At 40.1% G+C, this 21,927-nt stretch overlaps 1 protein-coding gene across 3 annotated transcripts in view; it reads right to left on the reverse strand.

Moving 5' to 3' along the window:
- cntn5 (contactin 5) overlaps positions 1-21,927 on the reverse strand; it is a 138,378-nt gene that overhangs the window by 26,759 nt on the left and 89,692 nt on the right. For all 3 annotated transcript variants that reach the window (XM_030067794.1, XM_030067793.1, XM_030067792.1), the window contains exons 8-12: positions 16,068-16,170; positions 9,413-9,594; positions 5,149-5,285; positions 4,853-4,982; positions 1,913-2,057 (exon numbers count right to left, since the gene is read on the reverse strand). In XM_030067794.1, the coding sequence (XP_029923654.1) occupies positions 1,913-2,057; positions 4,853-4,982; positions 5,149-5,285; positions 9,413-9,594; positions 16,068-16,170 (697 nt within the window). The remainder of the gene's footprint in view (positions 1-1,912; positions 2,058-4,852; positions 4,983-5,148; positions 5,286-9,412; positions 9,595-16,067; positions 16,171-21,927) is intronic.

A 21,927-nucleotide genomic window follows, 5' to 3' on the forward strand; every position in this document is an offset into this window, starting at 1 on the left:
AGTTTGATACCACCAGTCTATTAAAGAAAACTCAAACTGGATTTGCACTTAAGTTCAAGATTTTAAAAAAAGTACTGAGGATACACATTATTTTTTAATTGAGATCATGAAGAAAATGAACCATATAGTGTAAATATACTATATCATGCCTACAGCAAATGATAAATTACTCTAACAGCACAGATTAACTAACTACTTTGTCAATATTTGCTGAGCAATTTTCTGCTCCCTTGAGGCCACACTTTATCTAAAGTTAGATGACAACAAGATCAAGGTGTGAGAGCAGGTATGAATCTCCCCTTGGAGTGTGCCGACAACACTGAAAAATAGATTTGCGGGCGTTTGACAAATACCTCAAATGCTTAATCAGATCTAGACAAGCCGAGGTCATTAATCACCATTTTAGGGCAACACACTCACTAACCCAACCTCATCCGTCAGTTCTACTGGAGCAAGCTATTTTACAGAAAATAGATAACACGCTCAAAATCTGCCTCTGAGAACCAATGCTATTTACAACAGACATAACTTGACTGTGTTAAAACAAATTCTTGAATACCCCGTCTCCGCCACCTGTTAGCAGCAGTGCGACTTGCCGCCGCCTTGTTGAAGGAGGGACGCGCAGGATCTGATTATCAACTGGCTGCCCTTGCCGGTAGGTTGTTGAAACGGCTTGCTGGATCTCGGCTGATAAACAAAAGGTCCTGTTCTCGCTTTCTCGACTTGGGATGCTCAGCAGTGACTGATAATTTCAGCGCCGTCGCTCAGTGTGATTGATGCGCCGTCGCTCCGCTCAGCCCCCCTCCAGACGCAGCAGAGAGATGTTTCTCATAAAAGATGATGCATCCAACTGCATGCGAATTCCAAATGCAATTGTGCGATCTAAACTGTCAGCGTGAGCCTGAGCAGGAGGTGAGGCTGAGGATGAGTCTCCAGAGCTCCGCTGGAACCTAAGGTGTTTTATGTGAACAGTGACACTTAATTTCAGTTACAGTAATGAAAGTGTGATGTGTTAAAACAAGACATGTAAACAATTCCTCGAGGGCCTGCACAGGAAGGATAAAACCTGGGTTTATGTCATGAGGCTGGGATGAAATATGACCTGACGATATCAAGGGAAGGAAAATGTTTCATACATATTTTACAGGGCAATTAACTTTCTTTCACAATATTTTACTCTCTAATCTGTGCAAAGGGGAAAAAAACCCTTATTGCACTGTATTTATAATACAGTGCTCCAGTAACTGTACCACTGTCTGCATATAAAATGTACTGCACATAGTCTATCTAAATGCAAAAAGCAAAGCTAATCTTCACTAAAAGTCGGAAATATTTTACAGGTCTCATGCCGAGCATTATTATTTATTCTACCAAATGTTGCTATTTTGTATGTTAACCAGGACAGATAACGACATCTCCAGCACATTCAACATGTCTGCTATGGTCACCGTCACATTATTATTACTTTTTTTTTAAAAAAAATAATGAGATAAAGTTCTTCATGTTTAACCAATCATGTAAACTTTTCAGAAAGGATCCGCATGTAGTTTGTGACAACTGCTACGTAAATACTGTTGCTATTTATGTCAGCCGTGCAAATATATGTTGTTGTTAACATAATGATGCGTTACATAGTAGATGCTGTCAGCTTCAACTGGTGGATGTGGGTTCAGGCCTCCGTGTCACTATGCATCTGCATGACTGAAACGTGCTCGAGTAAATCCTCACTAGCTCCGGGGGCAGCTTCAAGCAAAAGCACTTCCTTATACGGAGCAGTAAAGCGATATATCACTCATGTGACGCACACATATTGTAAATGACAGATACAAACTGAGGTATGAATTGCTGCTGTGCATAACATGTATAAAGGGCACGCTTTTTAAGAGTGCGCTGCAATAAAGAGCGGCTTCACCTTTTACTTGGCTGTATCCTTCGGTCCTCTCTCTTCCAGGTTATCCGTGGTTTGGGTGAAGCCCTGGGTTTGCACTCCAGCGAGACGTCTTTTCCAAGAGTGGCGATGACGCGCATGGGATTGGGGATGAAGACAGGTGCAGATGCTGTGTGGGACAAAAACATAATTTCATTTCTGCTTTGCCAAAAAAAAAAAAAAAAAAAAGACACCATGTCAAATCATAGTCATCACACAAATATTTGTACTGTATGTGATTCATAATTTCCCCAGTGGACGCTTGTCAAAAATGACTGTGCCAGATGCTGCTGAATTAATTTCTACCTACCTCGTCCTCTTAAAATTATTTTATTTGTGAGGGATGGTCAGTTGCTGAGGTAGTTTAATTGCATGTGCTGAGTGGCTGCAGAAAATTAAATATTTCAGCATTTATAAAAGTAATACTCTTTCCACCCCTTCATCTCTGGCATTTGAAAGTAATTACTGCAAAAATGCTAGAGGGTTATGACTGACACATCATGACTCAGATGATGCTCTATCAAAATAAGAATTAGTTTCAAAGTAATTACTAAATCCCGCATGGAGCCTTACAAAGCACGCTTATAAAAACAAACCAGCTGAAACTATATACTTCGTCTGAATACATTTCTGTGCCAATTCAGTATACACCGTAATTAAATGAATAAGCACTGCATTGTGTAACCAGACTCTAATTACCAAATAATTGTCATCACACTAATGATGACAGGGTTGGATGATTCACACGAGAGTGGAAGAGCAATTTCCTTTTTCTTGTTGTTGTTGTTATTTTTATTTTTATTTTTTCCTCTTTAGCCTATATCTAACCAGGGTGCTTGGGTAAATAATTAAGAATAAAAAAATATTTTGCGTTCATTATTATTTTTTGCCTATGAGGGAGAATTACGCAGAGACAGCAAAGATGAGTGTGCAGGCAAAAAAGTTGGTGTGGCACTGTGTATACAGCTGTATTACACATCGAGGCCATTTATAGGCTGCAAGGCTTTGTCAGGGCTCGTTATTCAAATATTGAATGATGCTTTATAGGTGACATTATCCACAATGACAATTCAATCCCATGTGTGGCTACAGGCCAACCCCTATTCCTGTAACACTGGTGTCTTTGAGCCTTGGTAGTCGCCTGAGTGGCAGAGGTCCCTCTAGACACAAAAACCAGCAGAAAACAGAGCAGTTGCCATGGCTGTGCGGGTTTGTTTTAATCAAAATAAGAGCCAGCCTGCAGCTGGTGGCAGCAGTACCCTTATTGCTTCCCCAGCCACCCTCCCAGACGAGCTGGATCTGGGACAAGATCACAGGCATGGGGGCAGCCGCTGCCCCCGTGTAGCCTCCAGTGATCGCTCATCTGCAGGCTGTTATTAGCCATGTAATCTGTCCTGATAGTGTTTGCTTGTGGACATCTCCAAAGGACACAGGTCACAGGGAAGAGATGCCTGGAGGATATAGTTATGAAAACATTCATCACCAGCGTCCAAATATCATCATTGTGACTGTTATTCTAGGGAGGGCGAAGGCACCTCCTCGTCAACTTGGATAAACCTGATTAGAATCCCGGCCTTCCGACTCTGCAAGACACCATGAATTTTAACAAGGGAGCGGCTGTTTTACATCCACTTTATATTGATGGGTTATGGATTAACAGCAGAAAACATTTTATACATTTTCCACACAAAATATTTGCCCATTTATGATAAGCTTTTTCAAAATGCCATAGAGTCCCCTTCAAAAAAGGGCATGCCACACAGACAGCGAATCAAACTGTCCCGCAGGGAAACAGAAAAGGGTGTCACCAGATGTGTCCCAGTATTGGAGGTGACAGGGAGAAAATAGTGCATCAACGCAGAGTAGTGGACAGACGTTTGGTGGTACTGTTGTGTTTTCTTATTTGGAGCCCTCTGGCCGAAGAGCACAGTGTCCTTAGTGTTTACAACCTCTGAATTCACAAATGTACATATATTGCTATTTATGTAAAAAAAAAAAAGAGGAACAATATCAACTACTACTGATATAAAATACAATATAAACATAGGCACGCATATGCACACTCTCAAGTTACTTCTTCTAGTGCTTTTTCCCTGTTAAGATGTTTCTTCAGTTAGCACATTGCTCCAAAAATTGCACAAAAAAGCAACATCACTTTTGCTCTCAGATCCTTGATTGAAGGCACAAATTAAAATATGCAGCTAATGTCTTAACTATAAACCTTGATTAACATTGACAATTGCAAACTGCTGAGAATATCTCAATTACATTTTATTTTTTTCTTGTAATTATTAGTGGCTGTGCCCTAGTTTGTGTTTTAGTGGCAACTGGAAAAGCAGAGATAAGAACCTCGTCATTAAACTCCATCAGAAGACACAATGGATGTCTTTCTTCTAGTTTTTATTTCCCATTAGTATAAATCTATAAGTGGCATTGCTTTCCATTCTCCTCAGAATGAGGAGACTGTTAGAGGCTCTCCTCAACTTGATGTGTGCAGACACCTCATTGAATATAACCACAAGGGTCCTTCTTTTATTCATGCCACCACTGCTTGGGTTAAATCAGGGACCATTGATTGCCAATCAGTGCATCAGTTCAGTGTTCCCCACCTGCATTTCAATCTCGCTTACCTATCAAGCAGCAGCTTATTCAGATGCCAATACTCTGTCAGCAATTTCATTCTATATAGAGTGTTGAGAAATCAACTTGGCAGAATGGAAAAGCTACTCTTTTAAATTTACCAAAGAGGCAGTTTTCTGCAAAAACCCATTACCCACTTCACTCATTCCAACTCAGCCCAATTACGAACTAGATGCTAGGTTTAGGAGGTTGTGGCAAATTATTTAAACTCAGTTACGAAGGTACATCAATTCATTGAAACGCTTTCCAAAATTTTGCAGTGACTGGAATGGAGGACATAGCTACCTAAAATCTTGAGCTCAGCATTGGAGTAGATGGCTCCGTATTTATTCTCCGCCACACACTGGTACATTCCCGAATCCGTCTGCTGCACTTTGTGAATGGTCAGCTCTCCGTTCAACATTTCAACTCTGCTCTGTTAAGAAAAACACAGTTCAAAGGAAAACCCTGTTAGTCTGAACACAGATATACGGCCATGTAGACGCCATACTTGGCCATAATACACGTTTGCAGCCGCAGTAGGGATAATTCAGATGTCTGGCCGTGTCATCAACCAGGGTTCTGTGCAGTAAAGTAAGTACCTGCGGTGTCAAGGGCGAACCGTTGCGAAGCCAGCGATAGGTGGGCCGGGGCCTCCCCGTGGCCTTGCACTCCCATTGGAGCTTCTCTCCACTATCCATCTGAGTGTCATTAATCATTCTGGTCCACTGTGGGAGGGCTGGAAGATAAAAAAAAAAAAAAAAAGGTTCAAGAAGGGGAAATATATCCTTGAAAGAAACACAAGGCACAAGCATGGTCACCTGTATGTTAAGGTACATTATTATTATAACTATTAACAGTATTAATGTTATTCTTAGTGCGATATTCATTGTCCTAAGTGCTGGTTGCTGTGCTATGGTGTGTTGGTGCTTCCTAGAAATCAACAAACCGACAATCAGTGTGACCAGCTCTGACGTCTTTCCCAGCGAAGAGAAGTTTGAGTTTTTCTACTTGGTGCTTTTCTTCATCTTTTCAGCCATGGAGGCTAACGCTGCTCCTATGCTAATTACCCAAATCTTCTTCTGTTTATTCCAAACAAACCGCTGTTGCTGTTGTTGGAAACCTAAGACGCATCCCTTGCTGTGCTCCGGAGGATTTTTCCCAGACAAGACCTACCCGCCACGCGATGTTTAAAACAACAAATGCAAAAGCTCCCATGAAAGGGGCGCACTGTAGGGTGAACCAGTACTGTGTTACATCACTTGGAGAAGCAAAACAGATATTTATTTTTTTGTGAAAAATGTCACAGATTACTGCTTTAATGAGTGAACAATCATCATGTTTACATTTTCATTATTCATTACAGGAATCCACATGAAAAGACGGCGGAAAAAAAATATAGGTCCCCGGTGGGTTAGAGTACATAAAACAGAACAGGTGGGAAACTGTATAAAGCGCAAAAACAACAACAACAACAACAACAACAACAAAAAGGGCCAAGGAGGCAGAGTGCCAAAGCTTGAAACACTTTGCAACTTTGGAGCTGTCTCATCAACCCTGTTTTGTGTCAGTTTCTTGCTTTGAACTGCCAGTGACTTGCGCCAATGATGGCAAATAATGTTTTTTTTGTTTGTTTGTTTTGTGCAAGGTACAAATTTCCACCTGTTTATTATTCATTACATAAAATATATCACACTTTGTGCTGTGATTATATTAAATTTAGAAAAAAAAAAAAAAAAAAAAAAAAAACATCCAAGTGCCTGAGATGAAAACAGTGTTCTGTTTACAGTAAAAATGTGTCTGATCACTGCTGATCGACTCATCTCTCGACGGTCTAGCCAGTGGTAGCCAGACAATTACTTGAATTACTGCCTTTGCCTGTGATCACAAATTTCTCCATGTGGGTGCAAGCCCCTAACCTCTCCCCATATATACCATGTGCACAGGACCAAGATAATGAAGTGCCTCGGCCTTGGTTGGACACATTTCCAAGGCCCTGTCCTTTTGGCAACTTCCATTCTGTCGACATCACAAGGAGAATGGAGAGCCTAATTTGTAGCAGCCTCACGCTAACTGTAATTTACACAGGTCAGCTGGCAGTTTGAACTTTCATTGTGAGGCAGACCTTCCTGACCATAATCATTCAATCAAACCACACAAAAAAAAAAGTATTATACCGAAGGTGCCATATGCAAAGAGTAGCGAAGGACGTGTCTGGCATGCTACGTTCGGTGCAGCCGCTCAGCCGAGGGGATCCTCCTCGTCTGTCCTTCTGCTGCTCCTCACTGTGCGAGAGACTGCTGTGCCATATGCAATCAGCTGGGTCTGGCAAGGTGTGGTGTGTGATATACTTTAACCTGAGCCAGTCTGAATTTAATTTTGTAACTTTTATATCCATGAAAAATGGCGTTGAAATAAAATGCGGCAAAATACTGGACCATTTAGAAATGTTCAGGGCTGCAAGCCTCACCCCCACAGTTTCTTTACTTTTGGAAAGCACTACCCCTCGAATAGGGACCTTTTTGGGGGGTAAAATAATGTCCCCAGAATTTAAGTAAGACCCTGGTCCCTGCAGTGGAAACGCAGTGAGTTCCTCAAAAGGTTCCTAGTCCCTGAGGAAGTTCCTGGTGGAAATGAGGCTATGCAAAACGACACCAGGCAGTATTTAGGACCATTACTCCCGCTAAGCTCCGTGCATATGATGACTCAGGCTGTGGATTAAGGAGAAAAAGTGCAGTCGAGTGCTTTTTGTGCCAATGGGTCGAGTGATGTAACCTAAACACTGTATCCTTGGCTCAGCTGGTTAGCTGCATTGTTTACAATCTCTGTACACATTATTAAACCTGACACGGGTGGGGTTAAGTGCTGGCTTTAGAGGCAGACTCTGAGGGCTGAAGTAATGTTATCAGTTAACTGCTGGCATTTCTAGCTGGCAAAACAGTAGAGACCAAAGCCTATGGAGAGAGTCGGCTGAACCACGGCTACTGCCCGCGGTGAGGCAAAAAAAAAAAAAAAGTGCGGTGCACTGTTTTGGGCTAGAGGGGCCATGAATGCTGAGTACTGCTTAACAGAGTAGAATATATGGCGAAAATCCAAATATTCAAGAGTAACTGGACTATTGCTGTCACTGTTACACAGCAAAATATCTGAATTTATGGTTGTAAAATGATGGTATTTTCAGAAGATTTCGACTACAGCACTGAGATTAGTGTTGACTCATTGCATAATCACAAGAAAACAACAACAATAACGACAACATTTTTTCCCCCCTAAATGGTTCCAGATTTCATTTATCTAAGTGCATAAAAATTTGTATTTTCTTAACCACCATCTGGCATTTTTCATCAATGTCCAGTACATTAAAAATCATTTTGACAGCTGATTTTCTGGAAGAAGTCCCACTGACTGCTGTTCAATCTATGCTATGCTTTTTTTTTTTTTTTTTTTTTTTTTCCTATGTCATGCGTGTTTGTATTTTTTGTTGTGTGTGCTCCCTTTGTTGCGGAACTAATTGCCCCATTGGGGACAAATAAAGATATATATTGATATTGATTACTGATAGGATTTTCTGTAAAAAGGTGGTTGTGGTAAAAAAAATGGCCGTGTGTAGCATTTTTTTTTAAACCAACACTTGCTAAGCTCTATGCATGATGACTTCTGAATTTAATAATTTGTTTCTATTTATCAACCAAATAATACCAGCTCATCATCAATTTGAAGTTCTGGTGGCACTCGGCATTACAGGAGGACAATTGGCTGTGACTTTCACGACTGATGCCCTGGCACTAACTGAGCAGCAGCACACTGCCTCACATGGAGCATCTGAGTCTGAATCCCTGCGGTGTCTGTGTTTCGACTGAAGGGTAACATTAATGCTGCGGAAATGCTTTCTCTGTGAAGTACTCTTGAGGAATGTACACAATCACACTGAGCGTGCACTAATAGCCAAGCTTTCTTTGCTATTTGCACTATGCAAATCACAAGGCATTTGATGTCTGCTATTTGCATGATATTTACATAACCACACAGAGGGAAAAAAAAAACAAAAAAAAACATTAGATCTATGAAAGCAGACTATATAAAGATACTACCACTAGTATAACTGGTGATAAGCCTACATTTAGCCAGTATAAAAGTGTGCAAGAATAGAAATAATTGTAGTGTAAACTATGCAACTGTACACGGCATAGTATACATGACATTTAATCTACAGTGAGGACTGATATTGTTGATTAAGCTTTTTGGTCCAACTTATTCATATTTCCAACAGCTGACCATTCAGTGATTGATATGTGATTTGATTTGAGAGGATTGTGCTGATGTGCTGACAGATAGCTGCGTGTTGGTAGTGACAGAGGTAATTAGCCCTAGGACTGCTCAGCAGATTCAAAGGGGCAGGTACTGAATCTGAGAAAAACTTGCCACAATTATGTATCCTGATTAATCTCTGGAAAGGGCAAAGAATGAACAAAACAGCTAGCTAAAACAAAGCCAGAGGTGAGTAAAACCCATCAGCAAAGCACAGCAATCTCATTATGAGACTCACACCTCTCTCAACAAGCAGAAAAAACCCATTCCCTCGTGCCGATATAGATAGATAGATAGATAGATAGATAGATACTTTATTCATCCCGAAGGAAATTCGCAGTTTTTCAGCAGTATCCACAGATTACAGATTAAAAAATAAAAAATAAAGAATAAGATCTAAGTACAACAGAATAAGATCTAAGTACAACCCAGTGTGCAAAAAACCGTGTGCATAAGTGTATAAAATGTGCATAGATGTAGGTCACTTGTGGATAATGTAAGGCGGATCTGTACGAGCAAAAGATGAAGAAAACCAGCCAGAACAAGAGCCAGACTCACTGTAGACTTGGAGATGGCCTTTGAAAGCGGTGCCTCCCCTCGGATTCTCGGCTTTGCACTCATACGTTCCCGAGTCCTCCAGCTGAATGTTGGGAATCTCCAGCACAGCCTGCGACTTCCGAAGTCTTGCCTTTTTCGGGATGTTGCCGTTGATCTTCCTCCATGTAATGGTCGGGACAGGACTGAGTGAAGAAAGGAGTTACAATGAGCAGCCCATTTGCCCATTTGAAATGAATATAAAAGGGAGCCTGACTGTGTAGATTGTTTTTGCATCCCTCATGCGAATGACACTGACTCAACTCATTTCTATCAAAAAAATAAGAAAATTGCTATTACGTTGGGGAGAAATCGAAATAAATTACATATCTGTACATTCTCCAGTGTTTTGAATGTGACCTTATTCAAATCGAGTGAAGCCGTTGAGACTGTGATGTGTAACTGCACTCTAAATAAGAAGGGGCCAACGTGGAATCCTCATGTGTTCTCCGGCTCGCCTCCGTGAAAAGCTTTTAAGGAGCGATTAAAATCCTTTTTCAATGCGGAGGCTCTTTTTTTTTTTTTTTTGCTCAGATTACACTCGTGCACCGCTCCAGCAAAGAGTCAATGCTCAATCCAGCAGAGATGAAAAATAAAAACATCTGACTGGCAACAAGCAACGGCACTGTTCCTCAGATCTGATAAGGCTTCAATTTGCCCCGGTCCTTTTTATTGATATAGCGTGATTCCATTTTTCACGTTCGCTCCGCTCTGCATTTGAACCGCTGACCTTCCAATCACTTGTGATGAATTTGCTCGGCGAGGCGCACAGGATGCGTACGAGTGCCAAGGTTTCAGAGGGATGCCAACTATATTCAAATAAGGTTATTACACTAGCCGGAGAGATTTTTATGATTAGTGTTTGCGCAATGTCATCTATCACTGTTTGTTCATGGATTGCCCCTATAGATCCTTATGATAGATGGCTTGCACATGCAGAAAGAGAATGTCTTACTATCTGCTCTGAGTAGTGCTCTTGTATGACAGCTACATTTGACAGGTCTCTGAAAGATGGAAATGTGACACCACGGAAACCTCTGGTGCACCCATCAATCATTTAGCCAGGATGGAAATGTTACATCCCCTAGCTTTTTTATCTATTCTAAATTCACAAGGACGTTGAAGTGCTCTTGGCTGCAATGAACTCAAATTTGGATTCAGAGCATGCTCTACATAAAACAAAGCCTTAACATCTCAAAATGGCTTCTGTATTAGACTGGAGTCCCATTTTTCAAAGGGTGCTTTTCACACCGGGCTCCGACGTCTCTGTCATATCCAAGACTTTTTTTTGTGAACTGTTATTTGGACTAATTTAAACATTTTTTTTGTTTGTTTGTTTTCCTTTCCTTTCTTTTTTTTTGTTTTACCTGGTGTGTTTGGAAACCTTATTCCTTATCTTTAAAAACCTTTATCAGACTTTCATACGTCACTGAGTCTAGACAAGGCTATGGAGGCATAAGAGTCACTAATTTCATACATGACTGTTTTTAATGTGTTGAACGTTTAATTTTAATTATTGTTTTATTTTCCTGCTGTATGTTTCTATTTCTTTTAATTACATGGCATATGGATGTTTTTAATGTAGTTGTTTTACTGTATTGATTTATTATTTTTATTATTGTATTTTTTTGCTGTATGTTTTGTTACATAGTGATTCTGAACTTCTCCACAGTAATTTAGGAGCTAAATAAATCTTAGTGTCGCCAAATGTGGGGGCTTCACCAACAGTGGATAGATGGATGGATGTGGATATAGAAAAATTCTAAAATAATCTGCTTAGCAAGTTTTTATTTTATTTTATTTTATTTTTTTTACATATTTATGACACTTGTATACTTAGCCACACATCAATATACAACCAATATTAGCAAGAGCTACTACACTCAAGATATTTATGCGATACCTATGCAACAAAACACATCCTTTGAAGCAAAGCCCCCTCCATTTTCCTAAATAATACGAAATGACACGAACATGCGGCTGAAAGCTGGAAACAGGACTGGATCAGATCAGTATGGCTGTGGCATGCAGTTATTATGGAGCTCTTCCTTAGACGGTACAGATGGAGAATTCTGTACCAAAGATTTTTTTGCTCCAACTTTACTCTTGACTGCCTGGAGCAAAGAACTAATCTACAAGTACCTTGAGGGGCTGGAACATGGGAGTGCATATTCCTCTCTCTGTCCATGGGAGGAATTTCTTTGGACACTAAATAATCACTACTGGCCTCGTGCAGTGGGTGTGTGCGTGCACAGGACTGGGAGCAGGCAGGAGAAAATGGACTAACTCGATGTAGAAACAAAGAAAGTCTTTCTGTCATTGTGAAATTTCTGTCACAAACCCTTGAGAAACTCCGGTCCTGCTCCCTCTTTACTGAAGAATTGTACATACAGAGTATTGCACCACCTGATATTATGAATGTGTTAGAAACTGAGCAAGGCGTTACCGTTTTCTGTTTAAAAACGTTCCCATAGGCAAACTGTGTGGGTCACATCTTAATCATCATTCCATACAAAGTCCCCACTTTTTGTACTTGTACCGCTTTTGAATTAAATAATAAAGGATCCAAATTAAATCTAATATCCATTTATAACCGTGAATTGGTGTGCTTAAGACCATTAAGCCCAGATATTATCCCTCCATTCATTCACTAGGCTCTCCATCTCTGCTCCTTTAACAACTAATTCAGTATTTTTTAAGGGGAAATCCCCCCCCTAAGCAAGAGCTGATGATACACCGCCATTGGACCCTTCAATCAATATCTGTGAACACAAACAACTGTCTTTCAAAAATATTAACCTTAGAGTCAAGACTGTAATCTGTGTTGTCATCAAGAGGCGCTTTCTCTTGCTGGTCCTTTGACGACGTGGTCTTTGTGGTTCTGTTTGGCTCGACGAGAAGAAGAACTGCAGGGGTTTAAAGAGTTTCAGTCTCTCTGGAGTTACTGTCTTGGGGATCAATGTCTTTTTGAAGGCATTACATCTTAGATTCTTTTGTGTCTTGCCACAGCTTTGGTAAGAGATAGCAGCTCATGTCCACAGATATTTAAATGTAAGTCCATGAAATCTTAATTTTCTACCTTGGCAACGTCGCCGTTGCCAAGCGCTCATTGCCGTGGTGTTTTTGCTGCGCACTTCCCAGAAATAACTTGACAATCGAACAGTGGGCAGATGTCTTTCTCCTTAGATTTTTTTAAAATTTTTTGTTCTGTTTTCGCTCTTTTGTATGTTCAGCGACGAAGGCAATCGCTGCTCAGACAAACCATGTCGACTGTGCATTCATTAATGTTCAAAAGAGGGTCTAAGTGTGCACACACACCCAGTGAAATTTTCACAGGTGCTGGACGAAAAAAACACTGCATCCGGTGATATATAGGAATAAAGTCTGCACACTGTATTAAGCTCCCACCAAATAACACTTTGATTCGGTTATGTGTGTGTGGGCAACATTTCGATCAACAAGATCTTCCTCAGGCCCGACACATTCATTATCTTTCATGTGCCATGAAAGATAAGAGGGACTGACTGCTTTTGGGGAATTTTCCATGGTTCTGTTAGTTGTGCAGAACAATTCAGCTTGAAGGTGCACTTTGCAAATTGCGAGTGAGGACCGTTTAGATTCAACTAGGGATGTCACTAATATAGATTTTCTTGATACGATTATTGTCAGAGAAATAATCACGATTTTACGATTATTATATAATAATTAATTTCACACTATAAATGTATAAAATCACATGAACACTCCTTATAGATATTCACGTTTCATTTATTTCCATGCCAACATAACAAAAATAATACTTAGCTGCCCTTTGAAACATAAATAACACTGTAACAGTGAAAATAAATTACAATGTTACAATGTTACAGTGTTACAAGCTTTTTATGGTTGTAGAATTGTGCAATGACTGAGAGCTTTTGCACACCATCGGAAAGCTGCGGTTCTCTGCTTTCAGAAACCGTCTGAATTTTTTCGGTCGCACCATTGGTTCAGGAGTTACGGCATGAGAAGCTCATATATTACAAACGTGACACACCGAGGACTCTTCTGTGATTGGACGGTCGAAGTGTCAGTAGTCCTACAGAGTTACCGTAATGGCCTGTATATTGGCACAAAGCTCCGTTTCTCCGGTTTCCAACGTTTTTTTAAGTTTAAGATATCTATATGTAAAGTAGGCATGCCGAATCCTGTCGGCTCCGACATCATCGGTTAAAGAGCCGTCTTTGCTGTCTTCTCCGGGCCTCATGAACCTGCAGTCCATCCTGTGGGTTGCAGTGCGTCACCATAGACATACAGGTATATGTCTATGTGCGTCACTGAAGGCACGAGGCTCACTTTCAACGGCACATGGACCGCCTGATTGTCAACAACCAAGTCCCGCCCCCGCCCTACTTCTGATTGGCTAGTAGGCCTATGTTAGTGTGGTTGAGAACGAAAGCTGCACTTCTATTGGATCTAGAGAAATGTCTGTTAGATAAATCTGGGCGAACCCAGATTTTTTTTTTTTTCGCAGTTTGCAGTTGTTTTGGTTCCGTGCGACTTGCGCTGCCTATGGTTCCGCGTCCGACATGATCTTAGGAAAGTGACAGTGTTTAGGAACCTTCACGAATAATTAACCGTGGCGTTTAAAATCGCGGATATTCGTGAAATCAAATAATCGTGACATCCCTAGATTCGACTGACAGAAAACATGGAATATGCACGTAATTTATCAGTGAGTCTGGTCAACAATGAGAACCATGTGGACCAAACCTTCAAATTTTGTGCTTATTTTAAGTTTTCAAGCTGAGTCTAGAGGGTCAGAAGACATGTAGACTCAACCATCAAATTTCATGCCTATTTCATTTTTTCTCCAAGAAGTCTCAACAGTTCTCACTTCAGTGCAGTTTTCCATTGTGCACTTGTAACCTTGAAATACAAGGAGTAAGTTGATACACAACAATACACAGTCACTCTGTGGAGGAGTGATACCCACTGATCTCCCTTTTCAACACCATGTAACAATTAGATGACAGTAATAATAATTAATACATGTTCTTGCAGATATCGCTAAAGATAACAACGCTATTACAAGTCACAACAGATCGTAAACATCCTCAAAGTTGGAGGGCAGAATTTGCATCTCCATCTTCACTGCCCTTGGAAGTGGCCCGCACACTGCTGTCACTGGTAAATATCACAACAGACAATCACTTCAAAACGCTCTGGCATTCACACACAAAGAGCTCTCTGCCCCGTCTTAGCTAGCGGGGCCATCATACATATTGATCGGCAGGAGAACAAAACCCATTTTAACTTCATTTTCGGTGCTATATAAAGACTGGCATTTCTTAATACGGTGCATTGATAAATCATTCATCTGTAGGTAAAAAGGGTAAGTCACTGGGATCACTATCTGACTGAAAGCCATCATGCACAAATTACTTCACAGAGGGAGCCACAGGGCAAGGTCTCAAGCTGTTTGCCTGTTTGACGAGCATCCAAAAACTCGACTTAGTTTGATAGGAAAATTAAGGGACGAGAGATTATAATGCAGTGTCTATATATTTAGGAAATGACTTAACATAATGTGGATAATTAATTGTAAATGACTTTTACTCAGAAGGAACCCCCTGAAATCATGGTAAACAATTATGAGGTCTTTAGTCATCTTCAGATTAGAGGCTGTTTGCACTTAAGATAGGATTTGGCAATGAATAATTCATACCAAATAATTATAAACAAAACAGAGAACGGATGATATAAGATTATGTTGTGAAATGAAAATTATTTCTCATAATCCAAAAACACCACTTCAGATTTGCTTTGGAGAATAATTGATTGCAAATGCCTTTCGATTATTTTTGCCATGAATATTCAGATTTTACACATGAAGGTTATTTTATGATCACAGTAGGCTACCGGTTATTTAGCTGTTGCAATTATTGTTTTTTTTTTTTTTCAAATAAAAACCCATGTAAAAGAATGTAATTCATTAAAAGCTGATGCCTACTGTTTTTGCTTTGTAAAACAGGAAACCAGCAGGGGTTAACTTTAGCAAGTGCTCCAGACTTGTGTCTCTGAACTATGTGGACAAAAAGTGTATCTTCCCTCCTGGCAGTCAACTATTACTATTTCATGTTTTCGCAGACAGAACCTTGGCTTTCCACTTTCATAACAGACTCTGCGAGCACCCAGGAAATGCTGATACATTAAGGGCTCTCAATTATCAGAACACATGGCTCCCCAGGGCTGAATTCCCTATTCAGTCGTCTCTCCCCTGTGCACTAACATGCCATCTAACAGACGAGCTGCGATGCTGCACTCCTCTACACTCACTTAACATCCTGCCTGAAGACAAGACATGCCTGCTTCCCATTCAGGTAATGGAATAATGTAATTTAAAGAAGACAAAAAAAACTCTCTCTCTCTCTCTCTCTCTCTCTAATATATATATATATATATATATATATATATATGTATATGTATATATCATGGAATATTATCCAAAGGTTCTCTCTGCATTTTAATAGTGTTTCAAGTGATGTTTGCTGTGATTTCTGTGATATTACTATACAATAATAATAATAATAATAATAATAATGCATAAGAAAAGTGCAATAAATCCCTGCTAACTTACTTCCCCAGGGCAAAGCACTCCAGTCTCACAGTGACTCCTTTGGCAGACAGAACAGACGTAGGGAAATGCACTTCAATTTTGGGTTCATATTCACCCATGATACCTGGGGAAAAAAAAAAAAAAAAAAAAGGTAAGAGAGAGGAATTAAAGATGATAGAATGAAGTCGATTTTGAAAGTGACCGACCAGCCCATCTTCCACCGCCTTCTTCCCGTTTTTAGCGGCTCAGTGCCACACAGGGACTAGGAACAGAGAATTAAAAAAAAAAAATAAATAAGCGGTGGAAATGCTTTCCCCCACCCCCTCCTCCTCCCTCCCCTCGGCACTGGAATCTGTCTTGCTTATGTGAGCCAAAGATGCAACAACTGAAAAACAAAATGTAGCAGCGAATCGAAATTGCCCGAGGTGTCCTGGTGTTAAGAGCCCTGCTTAGCTCTCAAAATACACACGGTACATTAAATCATGCAGTCTACAGGTCTGGGACTGCACATTACACACACCGTCTGTGGCTATCCACCTCAGTGTGTTCAGCTCACTCTTTGCACAGTGTTCTATTAATTAGATCATATGAAGACAGTGTATAAAGGGACAAAACAGATAAAGTGGTGGTGTTTCAGGAGCATGGAGTTAATGCAGTTTAGCAGTTGGACTTTGGTCTTTGATTTCTACATAAAACAAGAGAGGTATTAATTTTTAAATTCTTGGTTTAATTGGAGTTCCAATGTGTGGTCACACAATGGATGGCATCTATTAAGTGTATAATACATACACAGGGTTAGCTAGGTGGAACACAAAGCACTGCATGGTACATTGTACAGCCAAGGTCAATTGGAAATTGCAGAGCCGGTGTATTGCCATGGCACCACACAACCAGAGCCTATAAGAAATGGTCAAAGTGCTCCAAAAAAAAAAAAAAAAAAAAAAAAAAAAGTCACAAGAACAAACCTTTTAGCTGATATGCTCTCAGGACTGAGCAGAAATGGCAACAGGGAGGAGTTTTTTTTTTTTTTTTGCTTGTTTGTTTTAGGAATTCGCAGCCCACTGTACAGTTCACAAACACATTTGAAGGCATGTTAAGTGATAGCATGTTATCAGTATTGCTAAGTGCCTCTATGAGTTACAGCTCCCCTCTTTAAGTCATAGCCAGAGGACATGTTTTCTTTGTTTATTCATCTGTGTGGTAAAGGGGCCATCTATATCCATTTGCCAGGATGATATGTCAGATGGCATTGAGCAAATTTGCAGTAACAAAGGAAAACACTCTCATCCGGGATCTAATTACCATTATCCGTCTTATTAAATGGGAGACTGTGATATGAATATTGCATGAGCATTTTACTCTTTACACAGGAATTTTAAACACACAGACAGGCGTTGCTTAAGAGCACTGCGGATGGACACACCGCTAAAGCCGGCACCTTTCTGAATTCACAACAAGACATATCAGGCCATTTGCAGGGCCGCTCCAGGTGCGCCGTAATGTACATGATCAGTAAGACAAATGACCGGCATGACATTTGAGAAACCATAATTATGCGTCCTGCATGTACCTGACACTTTTTATGTGATAAAATGAATGCTGGGAATAAGGAGCAGGGTTATTGAATTGTGGCCCGCTATGTATGGAAAAAGGAACTTTATGATATTTGTTCCAAAGAACTTTTCAATTTCAATCTCATTTTCAACATTTATGGCTCCAAAGCAGCCCTTCACATATAATGAATTTGCAGTATTTCACTTGCTCGTGTCACAGTATATTCAATATCACACTCAGTCTCTGCAGTGGTTCAACTTGATGGAGCTGGAAACAGTATCTAGGCTTGGCATGCTGAAATGCAAAAGTATTTCATTTGTAGTGTGGCTTTGTGTTTTATTTTCCAATTTCATTTATTAATCACATATTTTTTTATTTTTTTTTTAGTTCGACTTTGTTCTCCTAGCAAGCCATGCAAACCAATTTTAGAATATGATGCGTGTTCTGAAATTTATCAGCAAGTCCAAGCTTTTAGAACAGAACAAGAAAGAAGGTGCTTTATTAGGCCTCTGATCCAGCGGCAGATGGACGTCTTAAGGAGGCGCCTCTCAGCAATACTAATGCCACCAAAAGTTGAAACTGGTGACTCATTACAGTGCTTGAGACTTACAAAACACATCTTCTAGATTTATAGCACATAACACCTGTATGAAAGCATACATCATGGATTCATTAAACATTCACAAATGTACACATTTCCATTTGAAACCTGTGTTTGTTTTCTGTTGTTGTTGCTTCCAGCCGATCTTTATATCAAAGAGACTGATATCCTTGTGTCGCTGATTGTCAAACCACGTATTGTCTATGTTCCAAACAATACAAGAGTTACATGATCACTTGAATGAATCAATCACGGGATAAATAAGTAAGTACAGAAATACACACATGGGATTCTTTTTAGATATATATGCACTAGGTAGATTTCCACCCAGTCAACTAGGATTTTTCTTTTCCTTGAGAAGTAATTTCTAAGAAAAATGTATACTGACACCCTTAACCACACTAGAGTTTAGGGATATGAGTTGTTTTTATTACGTCCAATTTGATCTGAATCTCAGTCTAGTTACCGGCAGAAATGAATGAATAGAAATGACCTCACACGACCTCTACGTCCTGTGAAGCAGAATATTTTAAATAGTAGCACCATCCTGCACCAGTGGGTGTGCATTAACCTTTCAACCAGTAAAGCATTCACAAATCTTCAAACTTCCTCTCGCATCCACATATCCCTTCAAATAAAATGTGTTTCTCTTCCAAACGGACGTCCTGTTGGTTTACACTTGTGAATGATCCTCTCCTGCACTCTGTCCCGCCCAATCATCCTGTTTCAACGGGAAATAAGAGAGCGCGTAACACATCAAATCAAGAGAGTAAGACTCCATTTCATGGGGTCCTTCATTTGTCATGGGGTCACTACAATGTTTGGTATGGTTAATCAACATTCCCCAGTTATGGAACAGAAAATTCAACATTAATGTGTGTTTGGCATTAATTACCGCACCTGTATGAAATACCTGGAATTGCCGACCGGCCGCACAGATTCATTGTTACACACAGTAGTACACACACCTTCGTTTGATATCGCCCCGGAGCTTGACAACAAAAATAACCGTGTGACCCCCGCATTTAATATTCTTTCAGCAATGGAAAAATTTGACCCACTGCTAGAAAGATGAAAATCTCCCGTTACACTTCAACAAAACTCCAAAGACAACCACTGTTACAATATTTCTGTAAATAAAATGATGCGGACAAATTCTGGTGAGAGGACAGAAACAATGGAATGCAACTATTCATATTTGCGGATGCCAATGCCAATGCACGCTTTTCTGTAACCCAAGAACTGCACTGCACCGCTCACTAACTGCATCTGTGTCGAGAGGGAAAAGGCTTGAAATAATTATCGTGAGCAGCCAAAATCTACAGGAAACTTCAATTGTGGTTTTTGACGACTGCAATTGAGCATAAATGTACGAATACTTCCAAGTCGTTGAATATTTCCGAGTCATTGAATACTTCCACGTCATTGCTTTGAGCTGTCAAGTTGTTCCAAGAAATCTTCCCACATCCTGTGAGTGCTGCATAAACTACGGCCACTTTTCCAGAGGCAGGGCAGCTAGTAACCGAGTGTGACACAGAGGGAAGAGGAAGGAGAGGGGAGACGGAGAAATCCATGTTCTTTATTTTAACTGCCTAATGAGTTTGCCCAGTTAAAAGTACAATTGCACTCAATTTATAAATGACATATTAATCTCTGGTCCAATATGTTTGAATCGGTGCAGAAAATCCTTGCACAGCTGACCAAGTCTCCCCAATTCAAAATGGATGATTGTCACACCTCATCTCTAGGATTAATGATCAAAACCCCCCTAAAATGTTTACCCTGCAACTACCCTGCATCATCATCATTCTACTGCATGTTTTTTATACAGTAGAGCTAAATTAGTGTAGTGTAACACCAACTCCAGCATGCTTCAGCTAACTTGTAACCAGACCGAAATCAATTGTGACAAGTGAACAAAACATTTTTTTTTTTTTAGCAGCAGTTGCTTTTGGAGATGGAGTGGATTACAATAGCTGCATTGTTTCAGACAACAGTAACCATAAATCCAAAACAGGAATAAAACCAGTGTTTATATCTCTCGAAAGCCTTAAAAGCCAGAATCACGGCAATCATTTCAGACAGAATTTTTGGCTATGCAATTCTTTCAAACGTCACTGGTGTATTTAGATGCCATGATGCTAAAGGTCGTGTACGTTCATGGTTTATTTTGACTAAATGAAACGATGAAACTGTGGTGGATAAAAAAAAAAAAAAAAAATCTATCTGACATCCTTTATGGTTATTGAAGTATGGTCTTCAATGATAATTTGGAGTACACTATAGAAAACGTGCCCCAGAGGGGACAGTGTGTGCCTGCAAACATTATGCCGCACTGATACAACTGTCAGTGTGTGAGGGAAAATGTCTTATGACAGTAATAACACCAGCAGAGCTTTGGTCCCAGCTGCAGACACAGGAGTGGCCTGAGTTTGGTTTGAAGAATGAGTCTTTGCCCTTCTTTGGCAGAGCACATGAACGGTGGACCTTAATTACAAACTGAACACTTATGCATGCATATTAACGCTTTTGCAATTAGATGTTTAGTACAATTCCTTATTTGTACTTCCCTCCACAAAAGCCTCTGAGGCAGCACTGGCAGCATAGGACTCTAAAACTATCCACTGAAACCCAAACGAGTGGCATAATTTTCAGGCTAGGGGACAGGTCTGCACAATATACTGTGTCTTTCCAGCACTGAAATCACAAAGTGTTTATGAGCCACAGTCATGCTGCAGGATGCACAATGTCAAAATAACTCAATCGCGTCATGCTACAACGTTTTTGATGCTGGAAAACTTACAAGGCTCTCATCCTCAATGACTGATCTACAACAGAAGTCCATCTGATACGGCATAATGTTGTTCAGTTTAAGGCAGGGGTGTCAAACTGGTCAAATCAGTGAAATTACCTGGTGGGGTTTTTGGTTGGGATGAAAACCTGCAGCCTCTGGGCCCTCCATGGCACCAGTTTGACACCCCTGATTTAAGGCTTCTTGGATACACATAGTGTGTTGCTAGTGTCACCGAGGCTCTGCATGCACAGCCATCAGTTCTCTATGTTCTCTGGCGAAGGGGCGTGGCTGATCAGCTCATCAAACGACCGAAGCAAGGCCCACTCGTCGCCGACAACAACCTGAAAATGAGCGCTGCCTATTTTGATTGTTGGATTTTTATTAAGTTTATTAAGAAACATATGTTGTTTTTCCCCAAACAACTCTCTGAACCAAGTGGTAGGAGGGGTTTTTTGTTAGTACCCAAGTACCCAAATGATTAAAATTCTAACGCACTGCATGCATCTGGTAAAATTTCCTGTATTTACTCATATGACAATATATATTGCAGGAAAAAAAAAAAAAAAAAACATTTTTTTTTTTTTTTTTTCAATATCATGCACCCCTACTAGCAACCCTAATTTAACCCTAATTTATACCAATGTAACGCAATGTGAGTATATATAGGTGTTACTGATTATCTGGGTATATTTAGCGATATTTAATGGGTATATATGGGTATAGTAGGGTTATGATATATATATATAGATATATGGATAAAGTAGTGTTATATAGTATGAGTATATGTAGGTGAATGTGGGTGTAGTATTGCGGGCAGTCTTGGTAAAGTGGATTGTATTTGTATGTGTGGATAGGTTATGCAGGTATAGTAGATTTATATGGGGTATATACTGTATGGGTTTAGGTGGGTTAAGGCAGTATGACCCTCATCA

This window comes from Myripristis murdjan, chromosome 13 (genome assembly GCF_902150065.1).
Source record: "Myripristis murdjan chromosome 13, fMyrMur1.1, whole genome shotgun sequence".
NCBI lineage: Eukaryota > Metazoa > Chordata > Actinopteri > Holocentriformes > Holocentridae > Myripristis > Myripristis murdjan.